General features: G+C 52.4%; 1 protein-coding gene across 1 annotated transcript in view; it reads right to left on the bottom strand.

Annotated features, from left to right (window-relative positions):
• The window catches only part of LOC138497230 (band 4.1-like protein 4B), a 471,210-nt gene that overhangs the window by 27,871 nt on the left and 419,329 nt on the right, over positions 1 to 24,010 (bottom strand). The window contains exon 9 of the mRNA XM_069620556.1: positions 4,745 to 4,905. Within this exon, the coding sequence (XP_069476657.1) occupies positions 4,745 to 4,905 (161 nt within the window). The remainder of the gene's footprint in view (positions 1 to 4,744; positions 4,906 to 24,010) is intronic.

A 24,010-nucleotide genomic window follows, 5' to 3' on the forward strand; every position in this document is an offset into this window, starting at 1 on the left:
CCATTTGTGGAAGTTTGGGACGTAGGCAGTACACAGCAGGGCAACTCCTATTCCCTTGTGCTTGTTTCAACATACTCATAAAAAATGACACCTAGGCATTGTGGAAAGCCTCAACACCCACTGTTCCTGAGCCAAAGACATACTCACATCAACAAACCATTTTGTACAAAAGGGTGCATACCTTTCACTGCATTCAGAATGACAGACATCTGGCTCATCCATCCCTACTAAGCCTGTTGTCTCCATCCGTAATCACCTTTAGCAGTCTCTATTATTGATTTGGCCACTAGGGCTTGGCAGTCTCAAAAATATCATTATGGAGTTTGCTTTGTGGGAGAAATGAAACATGTTCTTGGGCAACAAAAGCTGACACGCTTCAAGGGTTGACTTGAGCACATAATTGGGCCTGATCACGAGTCTGGTGGTATCCCGGCAGTAATATCGCTGGGATACCATGAGCGCAAATAGCGCTACCGCTACTGAATCTGGCGCTATTAGCGCCGGATCACGAGTAGCAATTGGGCGGTTATTGCCCATTCCCCATAGGGTCCATTCGAGCCAATGGGGTTTTCATGGCACTACTAGTGCCGGCACAATTAGCGCTGAGCTAATAACACTCAAAACGGGTGGGAAAAGTAGTATCTTTACCTCCAGCAAAAAAGGTGGAGGTAAAACTCCAATATTTCTGGCCAACCCATAATAGGGCCAGTCCTTAAATGCGGCGGCAATAGCGGTACCACTGCATTTAAGGGCTACCACCCAACTCATGATGAGGCCCATTGAGTTACTCACTCTGCCACAAATTCCTTTATTAATACCTATTTATCGCTCTGAAACGGCCGTCACAGAAATATTCCTTTCTCCTTCACACACCTCAGAATTTATCTTCCTAATTTCTACAATCGTGATCTAAGATCTACTTTGGCTGAATTAACATGCACCCAAGCTATCACATACGCAATACTTGCTCCTTTAATCTGCCCCACCTTCCTTTGAACCACTGTGTTTGTTTTATTTGTACCCTCTTTCACCCACAGTTTCCCCCACTTTCCCTTTTCTGTTCCTCCTTTTAACTTTTCTGTTGCTCTGTGGCTACAGTTTGGATCCCTCAGCGGGGCACAGTACACCAACTTCCAGACAAGGCTCAGTGCTTGTAGACCACGACGCTCGTTATTTGGTGCAGTATAAAATATTTCTAACATATGTCACAGGGACAGGGATTAATAGCCAGGCCAGGACAGAAACATCTAAACAAGCACTCTCTCTTTATTAGGTACATTTAGTACAAGATAGCCAAAATACCAAATGGGGACTGAAACATGTTGGAACTAAGGAACATGAATATATACACTAGAGCCGAAATAAATTCTCTTCCCTTTTACGGTGACCCAGGCATAATACAAGCTCAGGTGTGAAAGGGTTCCTCTAACATTTACTGGTCGTCTGGCATGGGAATCTCCCCACTGTTCCCATCTGAAGCTTTAAGGATTTCATGCACGTTGTGTCTCTCATTCTCAAAATTGTTTTTTGCGCTGAATTATCAATCTTGGGTTTAAGGGATTCCAGCATCCTCTACTTGCAATCATCTTGATGGTTTCCCTTTCAATTCCCCGGTTTAAGGGGTTACCATACCCTTTTTGTATAGAATTCTCAGTGTCTCCTCTTCTCTTGGTTCTCAGCCAGTATTTAAGGAATTTCTACACCATTTAATGATCTTCTCACTATATTCCTTCTCCTTGATGCTCAGTCTTAAGAGGGCCTCCAAAACCAACAGTTCTAACTCCTAACCTCTGCACTACTGTTTGACTCCTGCTCTGGTCCTTCTCCTGCTAGCTGCCATGTCACATTTTTCTAGCAACTCCTGTCAGGGGTGTGCCTCCTTCTGAATGGGGACTCACTCCTATACCCTTCTTTGCGCTACATGTTCACTGACAAATATTTCTGTTCTGGCTAGCTAGAGTCTCCCTACCCTGCTGATGTTCTTCTCCAACCTTCTGTTGGTGACTCCAACCAACCACCTACAGGTGCTTCCAAACCTCTTCCTGATATCATTATCCCCCATTCTAATAAACATCCATCATCTTAATATTTTCCCAACCTCCTCTGGAAAACTCCAACGAACCTCCTACTTATCTAACCCAACCTCGTTCTGATAACTTGCATTAACCATCTATAGATATTTCCTAACCACAACCTGATAACTCCAACCAAAGTCCTCCAAACTGTTCTCCCCCTCTTGCCTCCAACTTCATCCTCTAACCAATCTCCATCCAGACTCCGTCAATAACCTGCCTCAGGGTGGTAACCAAGTGTAGGTGACAAACGTATATGCTCCATTGCCCCCATATAACCATCATCCACAAACATTGAGGTGGCAATTGGTCCACTTGAACACCCCACTGCAAATTCCTAGAGTCAGGAAGGGGACTCTGTCAGACACAACATAACCTAACACGGCTAACAGACACCCAATTCACAAATATAAACATATGCACACTACTCAAACTTTGAGGAATCTCCCCTGTTATTCCCAGAGGTTTTAGTTGTTTGTACTTTATTTTAATTTGTGTTATTTATTGGACATTTGTCTGGCGCCTATACACAAGTGTTTCCAGGTGCCACACGACAAGATGGGTTTTGAGGCAGGGGTTTGGGGGGGCAAGGGAATAAAAACAAAACAAAAGATGTTATATTGGCCTTGTGACAATCCTACAAGGCAAGTGCTTGAGAAGGTTGCAAATGCAGGGGGTAAGGGGTAGAGGGAGAAGTGCAGTAGTGGGGTGCCTCCAGGGAAGGGGGCAGGGAAGTGCTGGGGGGCCTAGAAGGCAAGTGCCAGGGGAAAAATGGGGGGAAAGAGAGGATGAGTGCAGTGGGAAGGGTGGACCAAGTTGGGTTAGTCTGGGAAAGGGGGCCTGAGGGAAAGTGCTGGCAAAGGATGCAGGGGGACTGGTGGGGGATGGTCTGGCCGCCGTATGACTGTGAAGGGTCCAGTCGCCAGTCGTAGCAGCAGATTGAGAGTTAGCACAGGGGGGAAGAGGAAAAGGAAAGTCTTGAGAAGTTTCTGGAACTATAGAAGATCTGGCTTAAGTCGGAGGGAGGAAGGGAGGCCATTCCAGAGGGAGGAGCTGGCCGCAGAAAGGGGTCTACCTTCCACTCTCTGCCTGGAGAAAAGTTTGACCTACCATGAATTGGAGCCAGAGGACTGAAGGACTCTGGCCGGGAGGTATTTAGGGAGGGAAATCTGGATTTTAACAGGTCCCAAGTCCCAGACGACCTTGTGGATGATGTAGATGATCCTGAATTTGGTTCTTGCAGTCACCGGGAGCCAGTGGGGAGATTTTAGGGCAGGAGAGATGCAGTCCCTGGAACTGTTCCTTTCTGTGGTGGTGTTCTGCAATGTATTCCTATCCCCTGTGCTTTCTCCGCTTCTTTGATTCTCCACCCATCTGCTCTTTCTCTATCCTCATTCTGTACCCATCAGCATATCAGTCCCCTCTAATTCACTCCCAAATCCGTGATTCACATTCTCTTTGCTGCAGCATTTTCCCACTGCCACACACTTCTCTCCCTCCCCTTGTTGTACCTCCTCCTCTGCCCCTCATGCTTTACCATTCTTCTGTTCCCCATCGTTTCTTTACACCATTTCTTATTACACTCACCCAGTCACCCTTCCTGCAGTGAAGCCCTGATTCCCTGTGCATTCCATGGACTCCGATATCTTGCACCACTCTCAATCCCCCCAAAACCTGGCTTGGAAGTTTAGACTTCCATTACAGAGGGGGCGTGCTATGGAAAAAGGTAAAGGGGGTGCCCTTGGTCACCAACCAAATCAAACCCAAGCTTCTCATCAATGTGTTGGGCTTTGGAGGGGAACAGCATGTCCATCTCCTTCCCTCACCCTAAACCCCCACTCACCTCCTCTCCATAGATAGATCACTGCGAGGATACCGGTGAAAACAAACTCTGCAAAGTGATTTAATTTATCAGCACAGTGTGACTTTAGAAGCAAGTGCGGGACCTCCCCTTCTTTCATACACTGGCGCCCCCTGCTGAGTCCACCATAGGCAAGCGCCTAGTTAGCTTAGTGTTAGCACCGGCTCTCATGGTAGGTCAGAGAGAGCTGCCTGTGCCTGCAAGAAGCCTCTGTGTGTTTATCATATAATTCGAGGAAACTGGGTGTTTTTAAAGTTATTTTCAAGTTTCCCAGGCTGTTTGCATTCATCTTGCATGTGGGCGGGACAAAGACTGTCAAGATTTGTGTGTCAAGATCTGTGTGTTCCTGAGTTCAAGGGGGCCTCACTCAGGGCCTCCTTATGGTTGTTAGGACTGGGGAAGGTGTTTCCTGGGGACAAGGTTTAGAGGGGGGCCTGGTAGAGGTTGACTTGTATTGGAGTTGTGGTTTGGTGGAACTTCAGAGACTGACCCCTGCTAAGGGACCTGGATGGAGGGAGATTTCCCACGCATCCTCCCAATGACGGATGGATCACACGTTTTCAAAGTAAGACACCATGTTACCGACAAACTTCATTAATGCATTAACATAGAAGCACCAATCTCTGCCTTTGCTTTCAAAGAAATACAAACATGATATGAACAGGCAAAAAGAACACTTGTTGTTAGTTATGCTACAAGAATCTATATACTTTTAGGATACGAGTATGAATAATTTGTCACTTTCAAATATCTGGATATGTTTATGAATTCTATAGTTACAAGAACAAAACATTTTATAATAAAACATTACCTATCTGCTAAGGAAATAGGCTTGTGTGAAGAATGACTGGTCTGAAGAACCGGAACTGTCTCCACCAAAGGTCTTCCTGACATTGAGTGAGGAACCGGAGAAAAACGCTTTGGGGATTGTTGCATAGCGTAACACTGAAGGGTGCTTTCTATCAATTCTGACTGCAAAAAATAACAGAAGTATTTAGTATCTTTATCTTTTAGTTTAGTTGCAGACAATAATACTCAGCAAGTAGTGTTAAGTTCGAATTGTCAAAGTGTTCAAAAAACATTTAATAGTGGTAGAAATGTTAATCTCCCAACAGTGTCTGACTGGGCCATAAAATTGTCTAGGGCAACAATTAAAAAGTGGCCCACAGTTGCAAATGTCAATTAATTCCTTTTCTGACACTGTTTGAATAGTAAACAAGGGGGAGTTTTTTGATAAAGTGTGGTGCAAATTGTGCATTTTAAAGAAAATGCATTCAGCAACACTGGTCAAAACTACAAGCCACAGGGTGCATTAACTCATCAAACTGGACCAAATTGGCCAAACAACTGGCCTACTTTGACCAAAAGAACTGGCCCACACAACCATTTTGTGTTTTTGGTTCCGCCCTGGGCCTACTACCCTATAGGCCAGCCCGAGCTTATGTTCAAAGGTGGTAGTCGCCAAGATACAAATGTATCAGCTATTGAAACCCTTGAAAGGGTCATTGTGCACGCTGATTGGACAATCTGTGCGCTATACTAGTTGCTATAGCACACAGATTTCCGGTCACCCTACTCGGGGCAATGCATAGAGTGACCGCAGCCAATTCGCCACCAACTGCCTTGGTGGATTCATGTGCTATGCACAGGCCCATGCATAACCATGGTCATTTTAATAACAAACATTGGTTATCATAGCTTTATTGACCTACAGCTCAAGCCGCACCAGAAGTTATGGTCCCTCAAACTTTGCTAGAGGTCTCGGGAGGATAGCTCAGGGGCAACGTGCTCGCCTTCGAAGCAAGCCCACATGGAGCCCCACAGGTTCGATCCCCGGGTCCGCGCTTAGAAACCTCTGGGTATTAAGGACGTTATAAATAACCTATCATATCATATCACTGTGCCCCGGTCTTCGAGGCCCGTAATGCCCAGTAAGGCCCTGGGTGTTGGTCTACAAAGCTATATGAAACCTACATCCAGACTGAGGGCCTCATCACGAGTTGGGCGGTAACGCCGGCGCTATTCCCGCCGGTGCTATTAGTCCTACTGCCAAACCCCCCAGCGCTATTAGCGCCAGATCACGGGTTTGGCGGAACGGTTAGTGCCCATTCCCCATTGGGCCCATTCGGGAATTCCTCATTCCCCATTGGGCCCAATGGGGAAAGTTTGCGCTATTACTGTCGGCGGATTTCCCGCCGACAGTATTAGGGCCGAAAATCGGCAAATTTGCTGCGTATTTCCCCCCAGCTCAGAGCTTGGGGAAATCCGCCAAGGCCATGATCTGGCGGACCCTTAAATGTGGCGGTAATAGCGCTACCGTGGCATTTAAGGGTTACCACCAGACTCGTGATGAGGCTCTGAATCTGAATATCACACAACGCTGTAAATATTCAGATTGGTTTTAGTGCTGAACTTTTATGGCAGAGTAGTTTGAGAAGCCTAAAGCTAAACACTCGGCGGCTCGTGGCAAGACGTGAATGTCTAGACAATGAGGTTTGGTTGGCCCCACACACTCTAATGACTATTACATTATAGTGATGTTTGCAAATGTGTGTTGCTTTTAATGGTTAAGTGATTGAGACCCTGACAAACCTGACCCTGAGAAAAACGCTTGTTTCTGACGAGCAACTCTTGGCAGGCCCACCGCAGGTCCTTCAAACACTTTGAGCATTGATTTTTCATTGCAACATAAAACAATTTTCACTCCGTTTGTTTGCTGAGTGTTTCATGAACATACGAAGGTGCACACATATTTGAGCACCCTCTTAGTGGCACACGAGGTTTTCAAACTTACTATAATAAAATCGTAGTAGTAACATTGTAGAATTCCATAACATAGGAGTATGCTAATCAATTCAGCATTGCCATTTTATATACACAGTTTTAACATGTTTGTAAAGTTTATTACATAGTAGATCAATGTATGCAGGGGACAGTCAAATAAGTGGCTCTTTATGTGTACAAGTTCTAGGCCCTGAAGACCCTCGCGCATGGAAACAAAGCACAATCACCATACACCAAGTGATACGACAGACACAAGGATCGATTCCCAAATACTAGGGTTTATTGCAAAGCAAATAGTCTCAGTCGGCCGACTGGGTCTAATGTCTCGCAACGTGTGATCACCCAGACCTCGTGAGATGCAAGAGAGCGAACATTCTACAACAGTATCATATATATGAAAAAGCAATCATACAATCTCTTTGTGACACATCAAAACCGCCTATAATGTATCTTCTTGAGCTAGGGTTCGTTAATTGACAATTATGACAAATATGACACATTATGACACGTTTCTTTCTCGATCTATATTACTTGGTTTAGCGACAGTTGCAATTTGCAGTAAGCAGACATAGTTCTTTGTTATGAAGAACACAAAGCACTTGTTTAGCGAGGAAACTGTCAGGCCGATTCATGGAATAATTAGCGCGGCGCAAGTGGGCAAAAACGTGCGAATCGCAGTGGAATAGCGAAAATCGCAGTGCAATTGCGAAAATCGCACGAAAAGCAGCGCACGTCGATTCATGGAAGGCCGTGCGCGAGAAAACCAGCATATGTGCGATAAAAAAGTGCGCGGCGCACGTTGGCGCACAGGCCATCTAACAGCGTGCGCCAGGTCACAGCGAAAATCGCACAGGCCACAGCGAAATTCGCACATAGCGCGGCGCACGCAACAAAAGTAGGCGGAACACGGGCGTAACACTCGGAATGGGGAACAACTTGCCAAAACGTGGGCGTCACGGGGGAAGTACAGGGCACAAGTGCGCGGAACGCCCACACGCTCGCCTACAACACGTATTCATGGAATAGAATAGGGCAAAAAAGCGCACGCTCAAACCAGCGCACAGGCACAAACACGACCGCCACAAGAAAGCAGGCGGTAGCGTCTCTGCGGCTGTAAGAAATATGCGCCAAAAGGTGCGCCAACAAATAGCACCTATATACTGCCATGATGAATGTCCCATACTGTGGCCCTCCAGGAAAAATGACGTGCAAAGGGGTACCCACAAACACGGACACCCGCTGACAAAAAATACGTGTGCGTGTATACCGGGGTGCGCGGGAAGTCTAACACGCGATTTCAGCAGGGTACGTGCATCACAGGGGTTCGCGTGAAGTTATTCACGCGATCGGGCCTGGGGGAGCGGGCTACGTGTATTTCAGGGGTTCGCGTGAAGTTTCTCATGCGATCGGGCCTGGGGGAGCGTGCTACGTGTATTTCAGGGGTTCGCGTGAAGTTCCTCACGCGATCGGGCCTGGGGTAGCGGGCTACGTGTATTACAGGGGTTCGCGTGAAGTTCCTCACGCGATCGGGCCTGGGGGAGCGGGCTACGTGTATTCCAGGGGTGCGCGGGAAGTTCCACACGCGAATAGCCTGGGCGCGTGTATTTGAGGGGTGCGCGGGAAGTTCCACACGCGAATAGCCTGGGCGCGTGTATTTCAGGGGTGCGCGGGAAGTTCCACACGCGAATAGCCTGGGCGCGTGTATTTGAGGGGTGTGCGGGAAGTTCCACACGCGAATAGCCTGGGCGCGTGTATTTCAGGGGTGCGCGGGAAGTTCCACACGCGAATAGCCTGGGCGCGTGTATTTCAGGGGTGCGCGGGAAGTTCCACACGCGAATAGCCTGGGTGCGCGTGTATTTCAGGGGTGCGCGGGGAGTTCCACACGCGAATAGCCTGGGTGCGTGTATTTCAGGGGTGCGCGGGAAGTTCCACACGCGAATAGCCTGGGCGCGTGTATTTCAGGGGTGCGCGGGAAGTTCCACACGCGAATAGCCTGGGCGCGTGTATTTCAGGGCTGCGCGGGAAGTTCCACATGTGATTTGACAGTGTGGGTCCTCCCAGGTGTACCCTGTACACCCTCCACGGCCCCTGCAGGCAGCCCACACCACAGGGGACTACCCTGCATCCCTGGTCATGTCCCGCAGGCAGCCCACCCAACATGGGCATGCCCCCCAGCAAAGGCACATGTCTCCTTGAACTAATGAACACCAACCCATGTCCCCTTGCCCCCCCACCTCCCAGCACTGTGGGGCACCTGCCAGCAGGCCCCCACCCATGTCCAACTCATGTCTCCCACCACCCCCACACCCCAGCCACCAGGGGCACCCTCCACCAGGCCCCCACTCATGTCTCCCACCACCCCCACACCCCAGCAGTGCAGGGGCACCCTCCACCAGGCCCCCACTCATGTCACCCACCACCCCCACCCCCCAGCCACCAGGGGCACCCTCCACCAGGCCCCCACTCATGTCTCCCACCACCCCCACACCCCAGCAGTGCAGGGTCACCCTCCACCAGGCCCCCATTCATGTCTCCCACCACCCCCACACCCCAGCAGTGCAGGGGCAGCCTCCACCAGGCCCCCACTCATGTCACCCACCACCCCCAGCCACCAGGGGCACCCTCCACCAGGCCCCCACTCATGTCTCCCACCACCCCCACACCCCAGCCACCAGGGGCACCCTCCACCAGGCCCCCACTCATGTCTCCCACCACCCCCACACCCCAGCAGTGCAGGGGCACCGTCCACCAGGCCCCCACTCATGTCTCCCACCACCCCCACACCCCAGCAGTGCAGGGTCACCCTCCACCAGGCCCCCACTCATGTCTCCCACCACCCCCACACCCCAGCAGTGCAGGGTCACCCTCCACCAGGCCCCCACTCATGTCTCCCACCACCCCCACACCCCAGCAGTGCAGGGGCAGCCTCCACCAGGCCCCCACTCATGTCACCCACCACCCCCACCCCCCAGCACTGTGGGGCACCTGCCAGCAGGCCCCCACCCATGTCCAACTCATGTCTCCCACCACCCCCACACCCCATCAGTGCAGGGGCAGCCTCCACCAGGCCCCCACTCATGTCACCCACCACCCCCACACCCCAGCACTGTGGGGCACCTGCCAGCAGGCCCCCACCCATGTCCAACTCATGTCTCCCACCACCCCCACACCCCAGCAGTGCAGGGGCAGCCTCCACCAGGCCCCCACTCATGTCACCCACCACCCCCACCCCCCAGCACTGTGGGGCACCTGCCAGCAGGCCCCCACCCATGTCCAACTCATGTCTCCCACCACCCCCACACCCCAGCCACCAGGGGCACCCTCCACCAGGCCCCCACTCATTTCTCCCACCACCCCCACCCCCCAGCCACCAGGGGCACCCTCCACCAGGCCCCCACTCATGTCTCCCACCACCCCCACACCCCAGCCACCAGGGGCACCCTCCACCAGGCCCCCACTCATGTCTCCCACCACCCCCACACCCCAGCAGTGCAGGGGCAGCCTCCACCAGGCCCCCACTCATGTCACCCACCACCCCCACCCCCAGCACTGTGGGGCACCTGCCAGCAGGCCCCCACCCATGTCCAACTCATGTCTCCCACCACCCCCACACCCCAGCAGTGCAGGGTCACCCTCCACCAGGCCCCCACTCATGTCTCCCACCACCCCCACACCCCAGCATTGCAGGGGCAGCCTCCACCAGGCCCCCACTCATGTCACCCTCCACCCCCACCCCCCAGCATTGTGGGGCATCTGCCAGCAGGCCCCCACCCATGTCCAACTCATGTCTCCCACCACCCCCACACCCCAGCAGTGCAGGGGCAGCCTCCACCAGGCCCCCACTCATGTCACCCACCACCCCCAACCCCCAGCACTGTGGGGCACCTGCCAGCAGGCCCCCACCCATGTCGAACTCATGTCTCCCACCACCCCCACACCCCAGCCACCAGGGGCACCCTCCACCAGGCCCCCACTCATGTCTCCCACCACCCCCACCCCCCAGCCACCAGGGGCACCCTCCACCAGGCCCCCACTCATGTCTCCCACCACCCCCACACCCCAGCCACCAGGGGCACCCTCCACCAGGCCCCCACTCATGTCTCCCACCACCCCCACACCCCAGCAGTGCAGGGGCAGCCTCCACCAGGCCCCCACTCATGTCACCCACCACCCCCACCCCCCAGCACTGTGGGGCACCTGCCAGCAGGCCCCCACCCATGTCCAACTCATGTCTCCCACCACCCCCACACCCCAGCAGTGCAGGGTCACCCTCCACCAGGCCCCCACTCATGTCTCCCACCACCCCCACACCCCAGCAGTGCAGGGGCAGCCTCCACCAGGCCCCCACTCATGTCACCCACCACCCCCACCCCCCAGCACTGTGGGGCACCTGCCAGCAGGCCCCCACCCATGTCCAACTCATGTCTCCCACCACCCCCACACCCCAGCAGTGCAGGGGCAGCCTCCACCAGGCCCCCACTCATGTCACCCACCACCCCCACACCCCAGCACTGTGGGGCACCTGCCAGCAGGCCCCCACCCATGTCCAACTCATGTTTCCCACCACCCCCACACCCCAGCCACCAGGGGCACCCTCCACCAGGCCCCCACTCATGTCTCCCACCACCCCCAAACCCCAGCAGTGCAGGGTCACCCTCCACCAGGCCCCCACTCATGTCTCCCACCACCCCCACCCCCCAGCCACCAGGGGCACCCTCCACCAGGCCCCCAATCATGTCTCCCACCACCCCCACACCCCAGCCACCAGGGGCACCCTCCACCAGGCCCCCACTCATGTCACCCACCACCCCACACCCCAGCAGTGCAGGGGCAGCCTCCACCAGGCCCCCACTCATGTCACCCACCACCCCCACCCCCCAGCCACCAGGGGCACCCTCCACCAGGCCCCCACTCATGTCTCCCACCACCCCCAAACCCCAGCAGTGCAGGGTCACCCTCCACCAGGCCCCCACTCATGTCTCCCACCACCCCCACCCCCCAGCCACCAGGGGCACCTGTCATGATCTCTGCTTCCAAAAGGTCAGGGTTTTCCCATCTCCCTTGGAAGCAGATCCATAACCCAGGTTCCGAGTGCCAACCAGTCCCAATTGGGACCTTTTGGACCCAGTCCTGGCGCCAGTGGCACCAGGCTCATAAATATGCCCAGTCCCAGCGCTGGAAGCGCCGGGCTCATAATGCTTGGGTGGACTTACCTTCAGCAGACCATGCTGCTTACTTGCCTGCCAGTTGAGCCTCTGATCCTCTTCTGTTTGGAACTACTTTTCCTGTTGGGTGGGGCTGGAGCCACTCCCTAGATTCAGAACACTGGAACTCTTCTGGAAGGCAGGAACTCTTTTCTTACCAGGAACTCTTTTCTTACTTAGGCGTGGCTGTGGAAGGAGACACCTAAGCACTACAGGAGGCTATTTAAACCACACCCGGTGGATGAATCTTGCTTTGCGTTATTCTGCAACCTCTGCAGCAGAACGCTCATCGTGTCTTCTGCATCCGGTCCTGGGCCTAAGGAAAAAGGCTTACCATCCTGAATCCAGTCTTCAGCAACACCTATAAAGACAAGAAAGAACAGGTTAGCATTCCGGCATCTGAAAGGCAAAGGCTTACCATCCTGAATCCAGTCTTCAGCAACACCTATAAAGACAAGAAAGAACAGGTTAGCATTCCGGCATCTGAAAGGCAAAGGCTTACCTACTCTTCGTGCGCTCCGGAGGTCTTCACACTGCATTCCGGCATCTGAAAGACAAAAGTTTACCAACTCTTCGCACGCTCCGGAGGCCTTCGGCGCTGCATCCCGCATCTGAAAGACAAAACAAGGTGCGTTTAAAGACATTGGGGAACTTTAATACTCACGTGCCATTACTCCTTTCCACATCTAATCCAGTGGGTATTCCGGCACCCTGCAGCCGCTCCGAACTCGTACCTGCAAAATAAAAAGACAGTTAGAGCGCATAGTGAAGCAGGCAACAAGCGCTTACTTACGTGCTTCCAGGCGCTTCTATTCATCACACGGGCTCCATCTTCAACTCACTTCAGCCCGTCATCCGCCATCGCCGGAACCCTGCAAAACAAGAGACATCATTACTAAAGACTTTAAAGACATTTGAATGACTCGAAACTTACCGTTCGTGCAGTAAACGACGGACAGCAGTCCTCTGAAGTCAAGAGGCCTGCGCTACCTATCCAGTGAAGAAACTGGTTACAGCACCCTGCCCCGAGGCAGATGGAGAGCTCGGCATTCACTTACCTAAGGTGAGAGCGTTAACCTTTGGGGGTCTACAGGAGAGGAGAAGAGGAAAGAGATAGGGACACCCCAATAACCCCAGTTCATTAACCCCATATTTTCTATCTGCAGACATCTTACTCTACACGTCAGGCATACAGTGCACAGAGGTCCAGCCCAAAGAGCCAACCGGGTGCTACACATCACCTTTGAAGATACGGTAGTCGCCCAGTCAAGACCGGCGCCTCTGCGAGAATCAGGTGAGCGTTACAGAACGCAAAGCCTACCGCAAAACTCTCGCCCAGGCGCTATGGAAACCTCGGATACTGACCCCCTAGCCCGGTTACTTGGGGAACTAAGGGCAGAAGTGCATGCAGCTCGTCAGGAAACGAATGCTCTAAGAAGGGAACTAATTATTTCCAAGGAGAGAACAGACAATCTTGCTAGACAAGTGCTACAGTCACAAGCCGGACAGACCCCGTTACCCGCATCAGGGGCAAATCTTCCTTCAACATCCTCTATGAATCCAGTGCAGATCAACCTACCTGGGAATGTACCTCTGGCTCCGCCCGAACGATTTTCTGGTGACCCAAAGAGGTTTGCAGTATTTATCAATCAGTGCCGGTTGCACTTCTTATGCCGGCCAGCACCCTTTCCAACTGATCAAGCAAAAGTAGCTTTTGTACTTTCGTACCTTAGTGGCAATGCGGCAGACTGGTCGATCCCTCTAGTTAATCAAGATGATCCGGTTCTCCATAATTTTCAAGCCTTTCAGCTTAGTATGGAAAAACTGTTCGCAAGACATTCACAGGGGCAGGCCTTGGACAATGAGCTTCTTTCGTTGCGACAGGGTAATCAAGACCTTTTGGCTTATATTGCATCTTTCAATAGACTAATAGTGGAAACTCAATGGCCTGAGGACAAAAGGATTACGCTGTTTTATAGAGGTCTACGTGGAGAGCTCAAAGACGTTTTAGCCCAAGTAGTGAATCCCCCACAAGACTGTTCGGATTATATAGACTTGGTCGTTCAAATAGATCACAGGCTGCAGAACAGGAAGGCCGATCGTTCCAAGTTTGATGCTCGAGTATTTTCCAAACCGCCAACTCCTTCCAAAGGAGTAGACTCCGGGGAACCCATGCAAATAGGGGGTCTGAAAGGTCCTCTAACACAAAGGGAGCGGGAAAGGAGGAAACAGTTGCAATTATGCCTATATTGCGGAAACTCAGGGCACTTTCTTCGAGACTGTCCGGTGAAACCTGCCAAGAAGGCAGTAGGAGCTGCAGTTACCAAAGTTACAAACTCTGAGCAGGGAAACGACCTCGCCCGACAAGAATAGAGGTCCTCTTGCCGAGCGTGAAAACCAGTTCCGTGACCTCGCATTTCGTGATACCTATGGTCCTCATTAGCCCTGATAATCCGGATCGATTACATGCAATTGAAGCTTACGTCGACAGCGGTGCCATCGGCAATTATGTGGATCATGAAATGGTTTTGAGGATGAATCTAACTCTTTGTCCCAAGGCTGTAAAGGACGTCATTACTACGGTGGATGGTACGGAGATAGCCTCCGGGCCAGTAACGCATACCACTCAAGAGGTGACGCTAGTAAGTCAAGATGGACACCATGAGAAGATCGTGTTCGATGTGATCAAGGCCCCTCAGTTTCAGATTATTCTAGGAATACCTTGGTTAGAGAAACACAATCCTCTGATCGATTGGCGAGCAAGAACGGTCCAGTTTCCAGAATGTGTCTCTACTTGTCACCCTCCACCTGGTGTTGCACTGGCCGCAATTTCTTCAAAGACTCCCCAGTTACCTCCCGAATACCTAGAATACCAAGATGTTTTCCGGAAGGATCAGGCTAACTCTCTACCTCCTCATAGGTCTTATGACTGCCAGATAGACCTGATACCTGGATCTACTCCTCCTTGTAGTAGAATTTATGCCCTCACCGAGCCTGAGAACCTTCACCTTCGACAATACCTGGCAAATGGGTTTATTCGTCCTTCCAAGTCCCCTGCTTCTTCAGCTTTGTTCTTCGTTCCAAAAAAGGAAGGAGACCTTAGAACTTGTATCGATTATCGCTCCCTGAACCAGATCACCGTTAAGAATAGATATCCGTTCCCTTTGATCCCTGAACTCCTGGACCAAGTCAGAAAAGCATGCATATATACAAAGCTGGATCTTAGAGGAGCTTACCACTTGGTACGAGTAAAAGAGGGCGATGAATGGAAGACGGCCTTCCGCACCAAGTATGGGCTATTTGAATATCAGGTCATGCCCTTCGGACTTTGCAATGCCCCGGCCGCCTTTCAATATTTTATGAACGATGTCCTCAGAGAGCTCATAGATGTATGTGTTGTTGTTTACATTGACGACATCCTCGTTTATTCTTCATCGGAATCTGAACATCGGAAACACGTGAAAATGGTCCTCGAAAGATTGCGTCAACACAAACTTTTCGCTAAGTTGGAAAAATGTGTTTTCAACGTGACTGAAGTTGAATTCTTGGGATTCATATTATCACCTGGCGGAGTGCGTATGGATTCAAAGAAGGTTGATGCAGTTCTCAAATGGCCATCACCATCCTCCGTAAAAGGTGTGCAAAGCATGTTAGGCTTCGCTAACTTTTACCGCAGGTTTATCCCCGAATTCTCTCGAATAGTCCAGCCCATCACTGCCTTGTTAAAGAAAAACAAACGTTTTGAATGGTCTACCGAGGCGGAACAAGCTTTCCAGGATTTGAAGACTAAATTTATCTCTGCACCAATCTTAAAACACCCTCGCCCCGAACTCCCCTACATCGTGGAAACTGATGCTTCAAGCCTTGCCGTGGGGGCAGTTCTATCACAAAAGGACCCGGTAACCAATCAGTTGCATCCCGTGGCATTTTGGTCCCGCAAATTCTCGCCTCCTGAAATCAATTACACGATTACTGACAAGGAACTTCTGGCTATCAAGTCTGCCTTTAAGGCTTGGCGGCATTATCTGCTGGGGGCCCGACACACTGTTACTGTGATTACGGATCACCGAAACCTGCAATATTTGAAGACCGCAAAAGCCCAATCCTCTAGACAACTCCGTTGGGCATTATTCTTTGCCGAGTTTGACTTCATAATTACCTATCGACCTGGTACAAAGAACGGTAAAGCCGATGCCCTTTCTCGGATGGGAGTGGAAGAACACTTGGTCAACCCTAAACCTGTACCAATCATTCCCGAACAAAGAATTCTGGGTGTAATCGCCACAGAATCCATAGAGGAAGTTAAGGATAAAGCCAGGCAACTTGTAACTCCAGCAGACATACAGAATTGGCATCTGCAGGGAAAGGACTTTGCAGTAAAGGACAACTTATTGTATTTCCAAGAACGATTATACCTACCCAGCACAGATTTACAGAAAAAAGTAATCTCTTGTTATCACGACTCTTTAATGGAAGGTCATCCCGGTATAGCCAAGACCTCAGAAAAGATCAAGCGCTACTTCTGGTGGCCGTCTTGGAAAAAAGATATCAGAGACTTTATAATGTCCTGTGGAGTATGCGCCCAAAACAAGAGTCAAAAGGAAAGACCAGCAGGCCTCTTACGCCGTATTGACATCCCACCTCGCCCTTGGCATACGCTTTCTATGGACTTCATCACCGATCTACCTCCATGCTCCGGATACAATACGATTCTAGTAATCGTGGACTTATTCTCCAAGATGGCGCATTTCATTCCGCTCAAAGGCTTGCCAACAGCAGCAACTCTGGCCCGAGAATTTCTCGAAAACATCATCCGACTGCACGGTTTTCCTTCGGTTCTAATTTCGGATCGAGGTAGTCAATTTATTTCTCATTTTTGGCGAAGTTGCTGTCGGTCGGCTCAAATTGATGTGAGACTATCGACCAGTCACCACCCTCAGACCGACGGACAAACCGAGAGGACCAATCAAACTCTGGAACAGTATTTACGCTGCATGCTGCAACAAACTGAAAAAACTTGGAAAGATATCCTTTGGATAGCCGAGTATGCCTACAATAACTCTGTCCATTCGGGAACTGGGAAAACCCCGTTTTTTCTTTTGTACGGCAGTCACCCTCGAACCTCGGAGTTGGATCCCCTCCAAGATCTTGAAACACCAGCAGTAGACTACCTGCATTCTACAATCACCCAAGCCTTTAAGGAAGCTGTTTCTCACCTTCAAAGGGCTAAAGAACAATACAAGAAAGGAGCAGATCAACATCGGAAGGAAGCCCCTCACTATCAAGTAGGGGATCAAGTCTGGTTATCTACCAAATATCTATCTCTAAAAGGGCCACGCACATTCAACCCAAGATACCTTGGTCCCCATTCCATCACTACCATAGTAAACCCAGTAGCGGTCAAGTTGGACTTGCCCCCGCACATGAAGATACATCCGGTCTTCCACGTCTCTCTATTAAAACCCGTGCAACCTCAAACCCGACTAACCAAATCTCCAAAACCTATCCTAGTGGATGGAGAACTCGAGTTTGAAGTCAAAAGCATTCTGGACTCCAAGATCTCCAAATCTAAACTATTCTACCTAATTGACTGGAAAGGCTACGGCCCCCAAGAGAGATCCTGGGAACCTGCTGAATATGTCCACGCTCCTCGCCTAATCAAAAGATTTCACCGAACATTTCCTGACAAGCCAAAACCCCCGGAGAAGCCCGGTTTGGGAGGGGCCTTGAGGGGGGGTACTGTCATGATCTCTGCTTCCAAAAGGTCAGGGTTTTCCCATCTCCCTTGGAAGCAGATCCATAACCCAGGTTCCGAGTGCCAACCAGTCCCAATTGGGACCTTTTGGACCCAGTCCTGGCGCCAGTGGCACCAGGCTCATAAATATGCCCAGTCCCAGCGCTGGAAGCGCCGGGCTCATAATGCTTGGGTGGACTTACCTTCAGCAGACCATGCTGCTTACTTGCCTGCCAGTTGAGCCTCTGATCCTCTTCTGTTTGGAACTACTTTTCCTGTTGGGTGGGGCTGGAGCCACTCCCTAGATTCAGAACACTGGAACTCTTCTGGAAGGCAGGAACTCTTTTCTTACCAGGAACTCTTTTCTTACTTAGGCGTGGCTGTGGAAGGAGACACCTAAGCACTACAGGAGGCTATTTAAACCACACCCGGTGGATGAATCTTGCTTTGCGTTATTCTGCAACCTCTGCAGCAGAACGCTCATCGTGTCTTCTGCATCCGGTCCTGGGCCTAAGGAAAAAGGCTTACCATCCTGAATCCAGTCTTCAGCAACACCTATAAAGACAAGAAAGAACAGGTTAGCATTCCGGCATCTGAAAGGCAAAGGCTTACCATCCTGAATCCAGTCTTCAGCAACACCTATAAAGACAAGAAAGAACAGGTTAGCATTCCGGCATCTGAAAGGCAAAGGCTTACCTACTCTTCGTGCGCTCCGGAGGTCTTCACACTGCATTCCGGCATCTGAAAGACAAAAGTTTACCAACTCTTCGCACGCTCCGGAGGCCTTCGGCGCTGCATCCCGCATCTGAAAGACAAAACAAGGTGCGTTTAAAGACATTGGGGAACTTTAATACTCACGTGCCATTACACCTTTCCACATCTAATCCAGTGGGTATTCCGGCACCCTGCAGCCGCTCCGAACTCGTACCTGCAAAATAAAAAGACAGTTAGAGCGCATAGTGAAGCAGGCAACAAGCGCTTACTTACGTGCTTCCAGGCGCTTCTATTCATCACACGGGCTCCATCTTCAACTCACTTCAGCCCGTCATCCGCCATCGCCGGAACCCTGCAAAACAAGAGACATCATTACTAAAGACTTTAAAGACATTTGAATGACTCGAAACTTACCGTTCGTGCAGTAAACGACGGACAGCAGTCCTCTGAAGTCAAGAGGCCTGCGCTACCTATCCAGTGAAGAAACTGGTTACAGCACCCTGCCCCGAGGCAGATGGAGAGCTCGGCATTCACTTACCTAAGGTGAGAGCGTTAACCTTTGGGGGTCTACAGGAGAGGAGAAGAGGAAAGAGATAGGGACACCCCAATAACCCCAGTTCATTAACCCCATATTTTCTATCTGCAGACATCTTACTCTACACGTCAGGCATACAGTGCACAGAGGTCCAGCCCAAAGAGCCAACCGGGTGCTACACATCACCTTTGAAGATACGGTAGTCGCCCAGTCAAGACCGGCGCCTCTGCGAGAATCAGGTGAGCGTTACAGCACCCTCCACCAGGCCCCCACTCATGTCTCCCACCACCCCCAAACCCCAGCAGTGCAGGGGCACCCTCCACCAGGCCCCCACTCATGTCACCCACCACCCCCACACCCCAGCAGTGCAGGGTCACCCTCCACCAGGCCCCCACTCGTGTCTCCCACCACCCCCACCCCCCAGCCACCAGGGGCACCCTCCACCAGGCCCCCACTCATGTCACCCACCACCCCCACACCCCAGCAGTGCAGGGTCACCCTCCACCAGGCCCCCACCCATGTCTCCCAGCACCCCCACCCCCCCAGTCACCAGGGGCAGCCTCCACCAGGCCCCCACCCATGTCTCCCACTACCCCCACCCCCCCAGCACTGTGGGGCACCTGCCAGCAGGCCCCCACCCATGTCCAATCCATGCCCCCCTGCACCTGGGTCCCAACATTCCCCAATCATGTCCGTAATGCCCATCCTCCCCTGCCAAAAGGCCCAACCAACTATCACACCCACCCACATATCAAAGGCAATTACATGTTACACCCCCAATTTAAATAATGCAATTGAACACATGTCTGTCACACACAATGGCTGCAAGTGAATGACAAAACACCCAACATGACATGCCTGAAAGCAATGAGATGATACGACACATTGAAGAATCAAAAAAAATATGTATTGAACAGCAAGTAGAATGGAAATGTAATAAGAAAAAACACAAAGCAAATCAAACAAAACAAGATGAATGTCCAAGAAAATAATCTGAAAAATTAAAATAAGCCAATGAAGAACCATGAAGAAGATCATCCTGGGTCCATGAGCCCAACCAAATTAAACCTAACTATGACTACTAACTAAAAACTGAACTATATACAAAAAAGTGGTGCATTGTCCAATCGCAACCAAAAAGAAATCAAAAAAACAAAGGAAACCTAACCCTAACTATACAACTATATACAAAGGCAGCGGGCTATTCGGACGGCTCACTGGTTGTTGTCATGGGCCAGGGCATCATCGAACTCCTGGTCAATGGCTTGGAGGCGGGCATGTTCCCTGGCCCCGAGGTCCCGCAGGGATAACGCAGTGTCAAGCTCAAACTCCCTGCGAAGACCCTCGAGGCACTCAGCCCGCCTCAGCGCCCTCCGCATGGAGTCCTCCACCCTGACCATCGTGAGCCGTTCCTCCTCTGCCCGCTGCCGCTCCGCACCTATCCGCTGGCACAACCGCTCCCACACGGAAGCCACTCCCATTCCAGGGTTCTCCTGCCCTCCGGCCGATGCCTGCACCCCTGATGTTGATGGCCCCGAGCCATGATGCCTCCCACGTTGAGCCTGCTGCTGCCTCCGACGCAACTGCCTGTGCCAGCACGACGGCATCCAGGCTGATGGAAACCACCGACGCCGTCGTGCACGTGCCCTGCCCGATGATGCCGTCACATCCTCCATCTGCTGGGGTCCAGTTGCTGTGGTGTCCACCCCTGCTGGATCTCTGACTCCCGACTGTGGCAGGGATGGGATCCCCACCGAGCTGGCTGCATTGGTCGGGGCAGGTCCACAGGGGGCCCTGGTGGCATCTGGGCTGGAAGACGGCAAGGAGAACGACTGGTGGATAGCCTGCACAGAGGAGGAGAGGGCCGCCACATTGGCCAACACATGCAGGAAACCCCCGAACATGGCCGATCCCAATTGGGCCACGTCGGCACGGTGCACTTCGTGATGACGTGCGTGCTCCTCCCGGGAACCACGCACGGCATCACGAATCACAGCCGTGCGCATCGCGACCCCAATCAGGACCTTCTCCGCACGGCCAGGGGTTCCCACGTCCGCAGGTGGAGGGGAGTCAGGTGACATGGACATCCCCTCTACCTGCGGACAGGCCTGGGACGGGGCATCCCTGCTGGTGCATGGTGGTGCACTCACAGGGTCAGGGACAGCGACATGCACAGGCCCCTCCACGGTGACCTGTGCTGCCTCCTGCCCCTGGCCCTGGACTGCACCACTTGCACCAGCAGGGATGCCCCCACCAGGCCCCATGTGTGCCCCAGTGGCGGCCTCCTCCTCCTCTGTGCAAACCACCAACCTGGATGGCTCCTCACCGTCTCCCACCGTAGCAGGCCCCTGTGGGGGCTCACCCACCCCTTCCGCTGCAGCCGTGGGGGCATCCCCGCCGCCTTGCTCCACAGCGCCGTCTCCGCCCTCTTCTTCACTAGCCGCTGCGTAGAGGGAGACAAAGAACACAAGCATCAGGGCACTGTACAATGGTCCCCTAGACAGGAAGCAATAGCAGATGAGCACCATTGTCAAAGTACACTTCCATCATGTCCCTCCACAACACATGGGTCAGTCCAGGCAAAACACACACAGTAACAGGCATGGTGCATGCCATGGACATTACCATGCATGTCCAATGGACTCTTGAAACATTCAATGATATGTAACTCACATGCATCATGGCTCATGCCTATCACATGCACACACTTCACCTCAGTCACATCCATCTGGCCCCAAACACACCAAACACAGCGGATACAAGGGTAATTTGGCTGCTTTACTGAATCTGTGCATTGTCACACACATGTGTCATGCATCCATGGCATGCACAAGTCACAGACACGCAGGTCAGGCACACAGACATGGCTACCATATATGTACCTGGCATCAGCACCCATCCCTCACCCCCACCCATGTCCAGGTACAGAGACTGGCATGCTCTCATGTTCAAAATCTGCATAGGGCTCCCCATGCGGCATTTCAACACATGCAACAACCATGTGCATCACACATCACTGGTCGCACATGCATTACCATGATGTCCCTGCACACATACATGCATACATGGCCTATGGCACACATACAGGCAAGTATCATAGAACCAGCACACCGCAACATGCCCTGTCTCACACAGTAATGCATGGACACTTACCGCTCAACTCCAGACGGGCCTCCCTCTCAAGGATCTGGGCGTGGAGCGCTGGGCGTACGCGTTCCAGGACCCTCATCTGGATGGAACTCATGCGGCCCCGGCCCCCCTCCACGAGGCGCCGGGCCTTCACAAGGGTCCTGGACCTCAAGTCCTCCCAGCGCTTCTTGATCTTCAGGACGTCGCGGGTTGCCACCCCCTCCGCGTTGATGGCAACCACACAGTCGGCCCAGATCCTCTGCCGTCCTTCCTTGCTGGCGCGGGACGATCCAAAGAGGGCATCATACTGCCCCAGGACATGCTCCACCAGGACACCAACTTCGGTGACAGTGAAGCTGGTGCCCCTCTGCCCCTCTGGCCTGGGGTTGCCACTGGTGCCAGATGTGGAAGTGCCCGACATGGCAACCCCAGAGGCAGGTGTGGGTGGGCAACTGGGTCCTGGGGCTGGGCTGTGGAGCGATGTAATCCCAGTCGGGAGTCTTCAGTTCCAGCAGGGGTGGACACAGCAACTGGACCCCTGCAGATGGCTGATGTGCAGGCACCAAATGGCAGGGCACGGTGGCAGCAGGCAGGCAGGCAGGCAGGCAGCAGCAGATGGCACGTGGGAGGCTGCTCGGGGCACTGGGGGGCAGTAACTCGGCCTTCTGGGCAGGAGCGTGGTCTTCCGTGTGTTTTCGCGTGGCCAGCTTGATACGGAGTGATTTGGCACGTGAAAATCCTGCACGTCAGCGTGAAATCCGAGGAAAGGCCCTTAGCGCGTAAGCGCGTCAGCACGCATGCGCGATTCTATTGGACCAGAGTCCCTCAGCGCGTAAGCGCGTCTGTGACGTGACCCGCACGGGTGTTCCCGACTCAGCACGTGATGACGGGGCACACGTGGAGATACTGCACGTCAGAGTGTCATCGCGTGTAATTGGACAAAAGTGCGCGTACACGCGATTGGCCTATGTACGTGTATTTAATGGGTGCGCGGGCACTTACACACGCAAGTACGTCAGCGAACCTGTATCCCGTGGTGCGTCTGAATTTCCACACGCTATTGGACTGGGAACTGGATTCCAGGGGTGCGCGGGTCACACGCTGTATCCCGTGGTGCGTGTGAATTTCCACACGCTATTGGACTGGGAACTGGATTCCAGGGGTGCGCGGGTCACACGCTGTATCCCGTGGTGCGTGTGAATTTCCACACGCTATTGGACTGGGAACTGGATTCCAGGGGTGCGCGGGTCACACGCTGTATCCCGTGGTGCGTGTGAATTTCCACACGCTATTGTCCTGGGCAATTGGGGGTCAAAGGGGTTGGGTACCAGATGGTAATTGTACCCTAGTGCTCTAGCAAGGCTGAATGTAACCCCTGGGGAAAGATGACGGGTCACGCAACGCACAGGAGGCCCAAAAAAGGGAGATGACGTGCACGCAACCCCTCCTAGACCACGTGTGCAGAAAGAAAAACCTGCACTACGCTGTGGCACCCAGAAACACAAGAATGAACGTATGCGTGTCACACGCAGCCTAGAATGACCTCTGAAGGGGTAGGCTACACACGGGGCAAGCACAGATGTTAGATACGTGCGTGACTCACCGTCTGCCTGGTAAACGAGCGTGTAAAAGGAGCACGTTTGGTTGGCAACACCCCCGCCAAAAGAAGATTTGTCCGCTGTCTGAGGAGACAGGACAACAGTAGAAGGGAACACTGTTTGAGGGAACAGGCCCAGGTAAACCAGTAAAAGCGAAAGAAGAGAAAAAGCTGTCAGAGGTAACAGGGAATACGAACTTGAAACGCTGTGAAGTAAATCGCGTGTGAAACGACAAGAAGTACAGAATTCACCCACTCGCTCTCCACGAAAAGCACGTACAAGGAAGTGGTGTTCTACGCGTACCTTTTATACAGGCCCACACGTCCAGCGTCACTTACGCGGCGTGTACGCGCTAGGGCCATTTCCACCAATTACACGC

This window comes from Ambystoma mexicanum, chromosome 5q (assembly GCF_040938575.1).
Source record: "Ambystoma mexicanum isolate Mex_15411 chromosome 5q, UKY_AmexF1_1, whole genome shotgun sequence".
NCBI classification, from domain to species: domain Eukaryota; kingdom Metazoa; phylum Chordata; class Amphibia; order Caudata; family Ambystomatidae; genus Ambystoma; species Ambystoma mexicanum.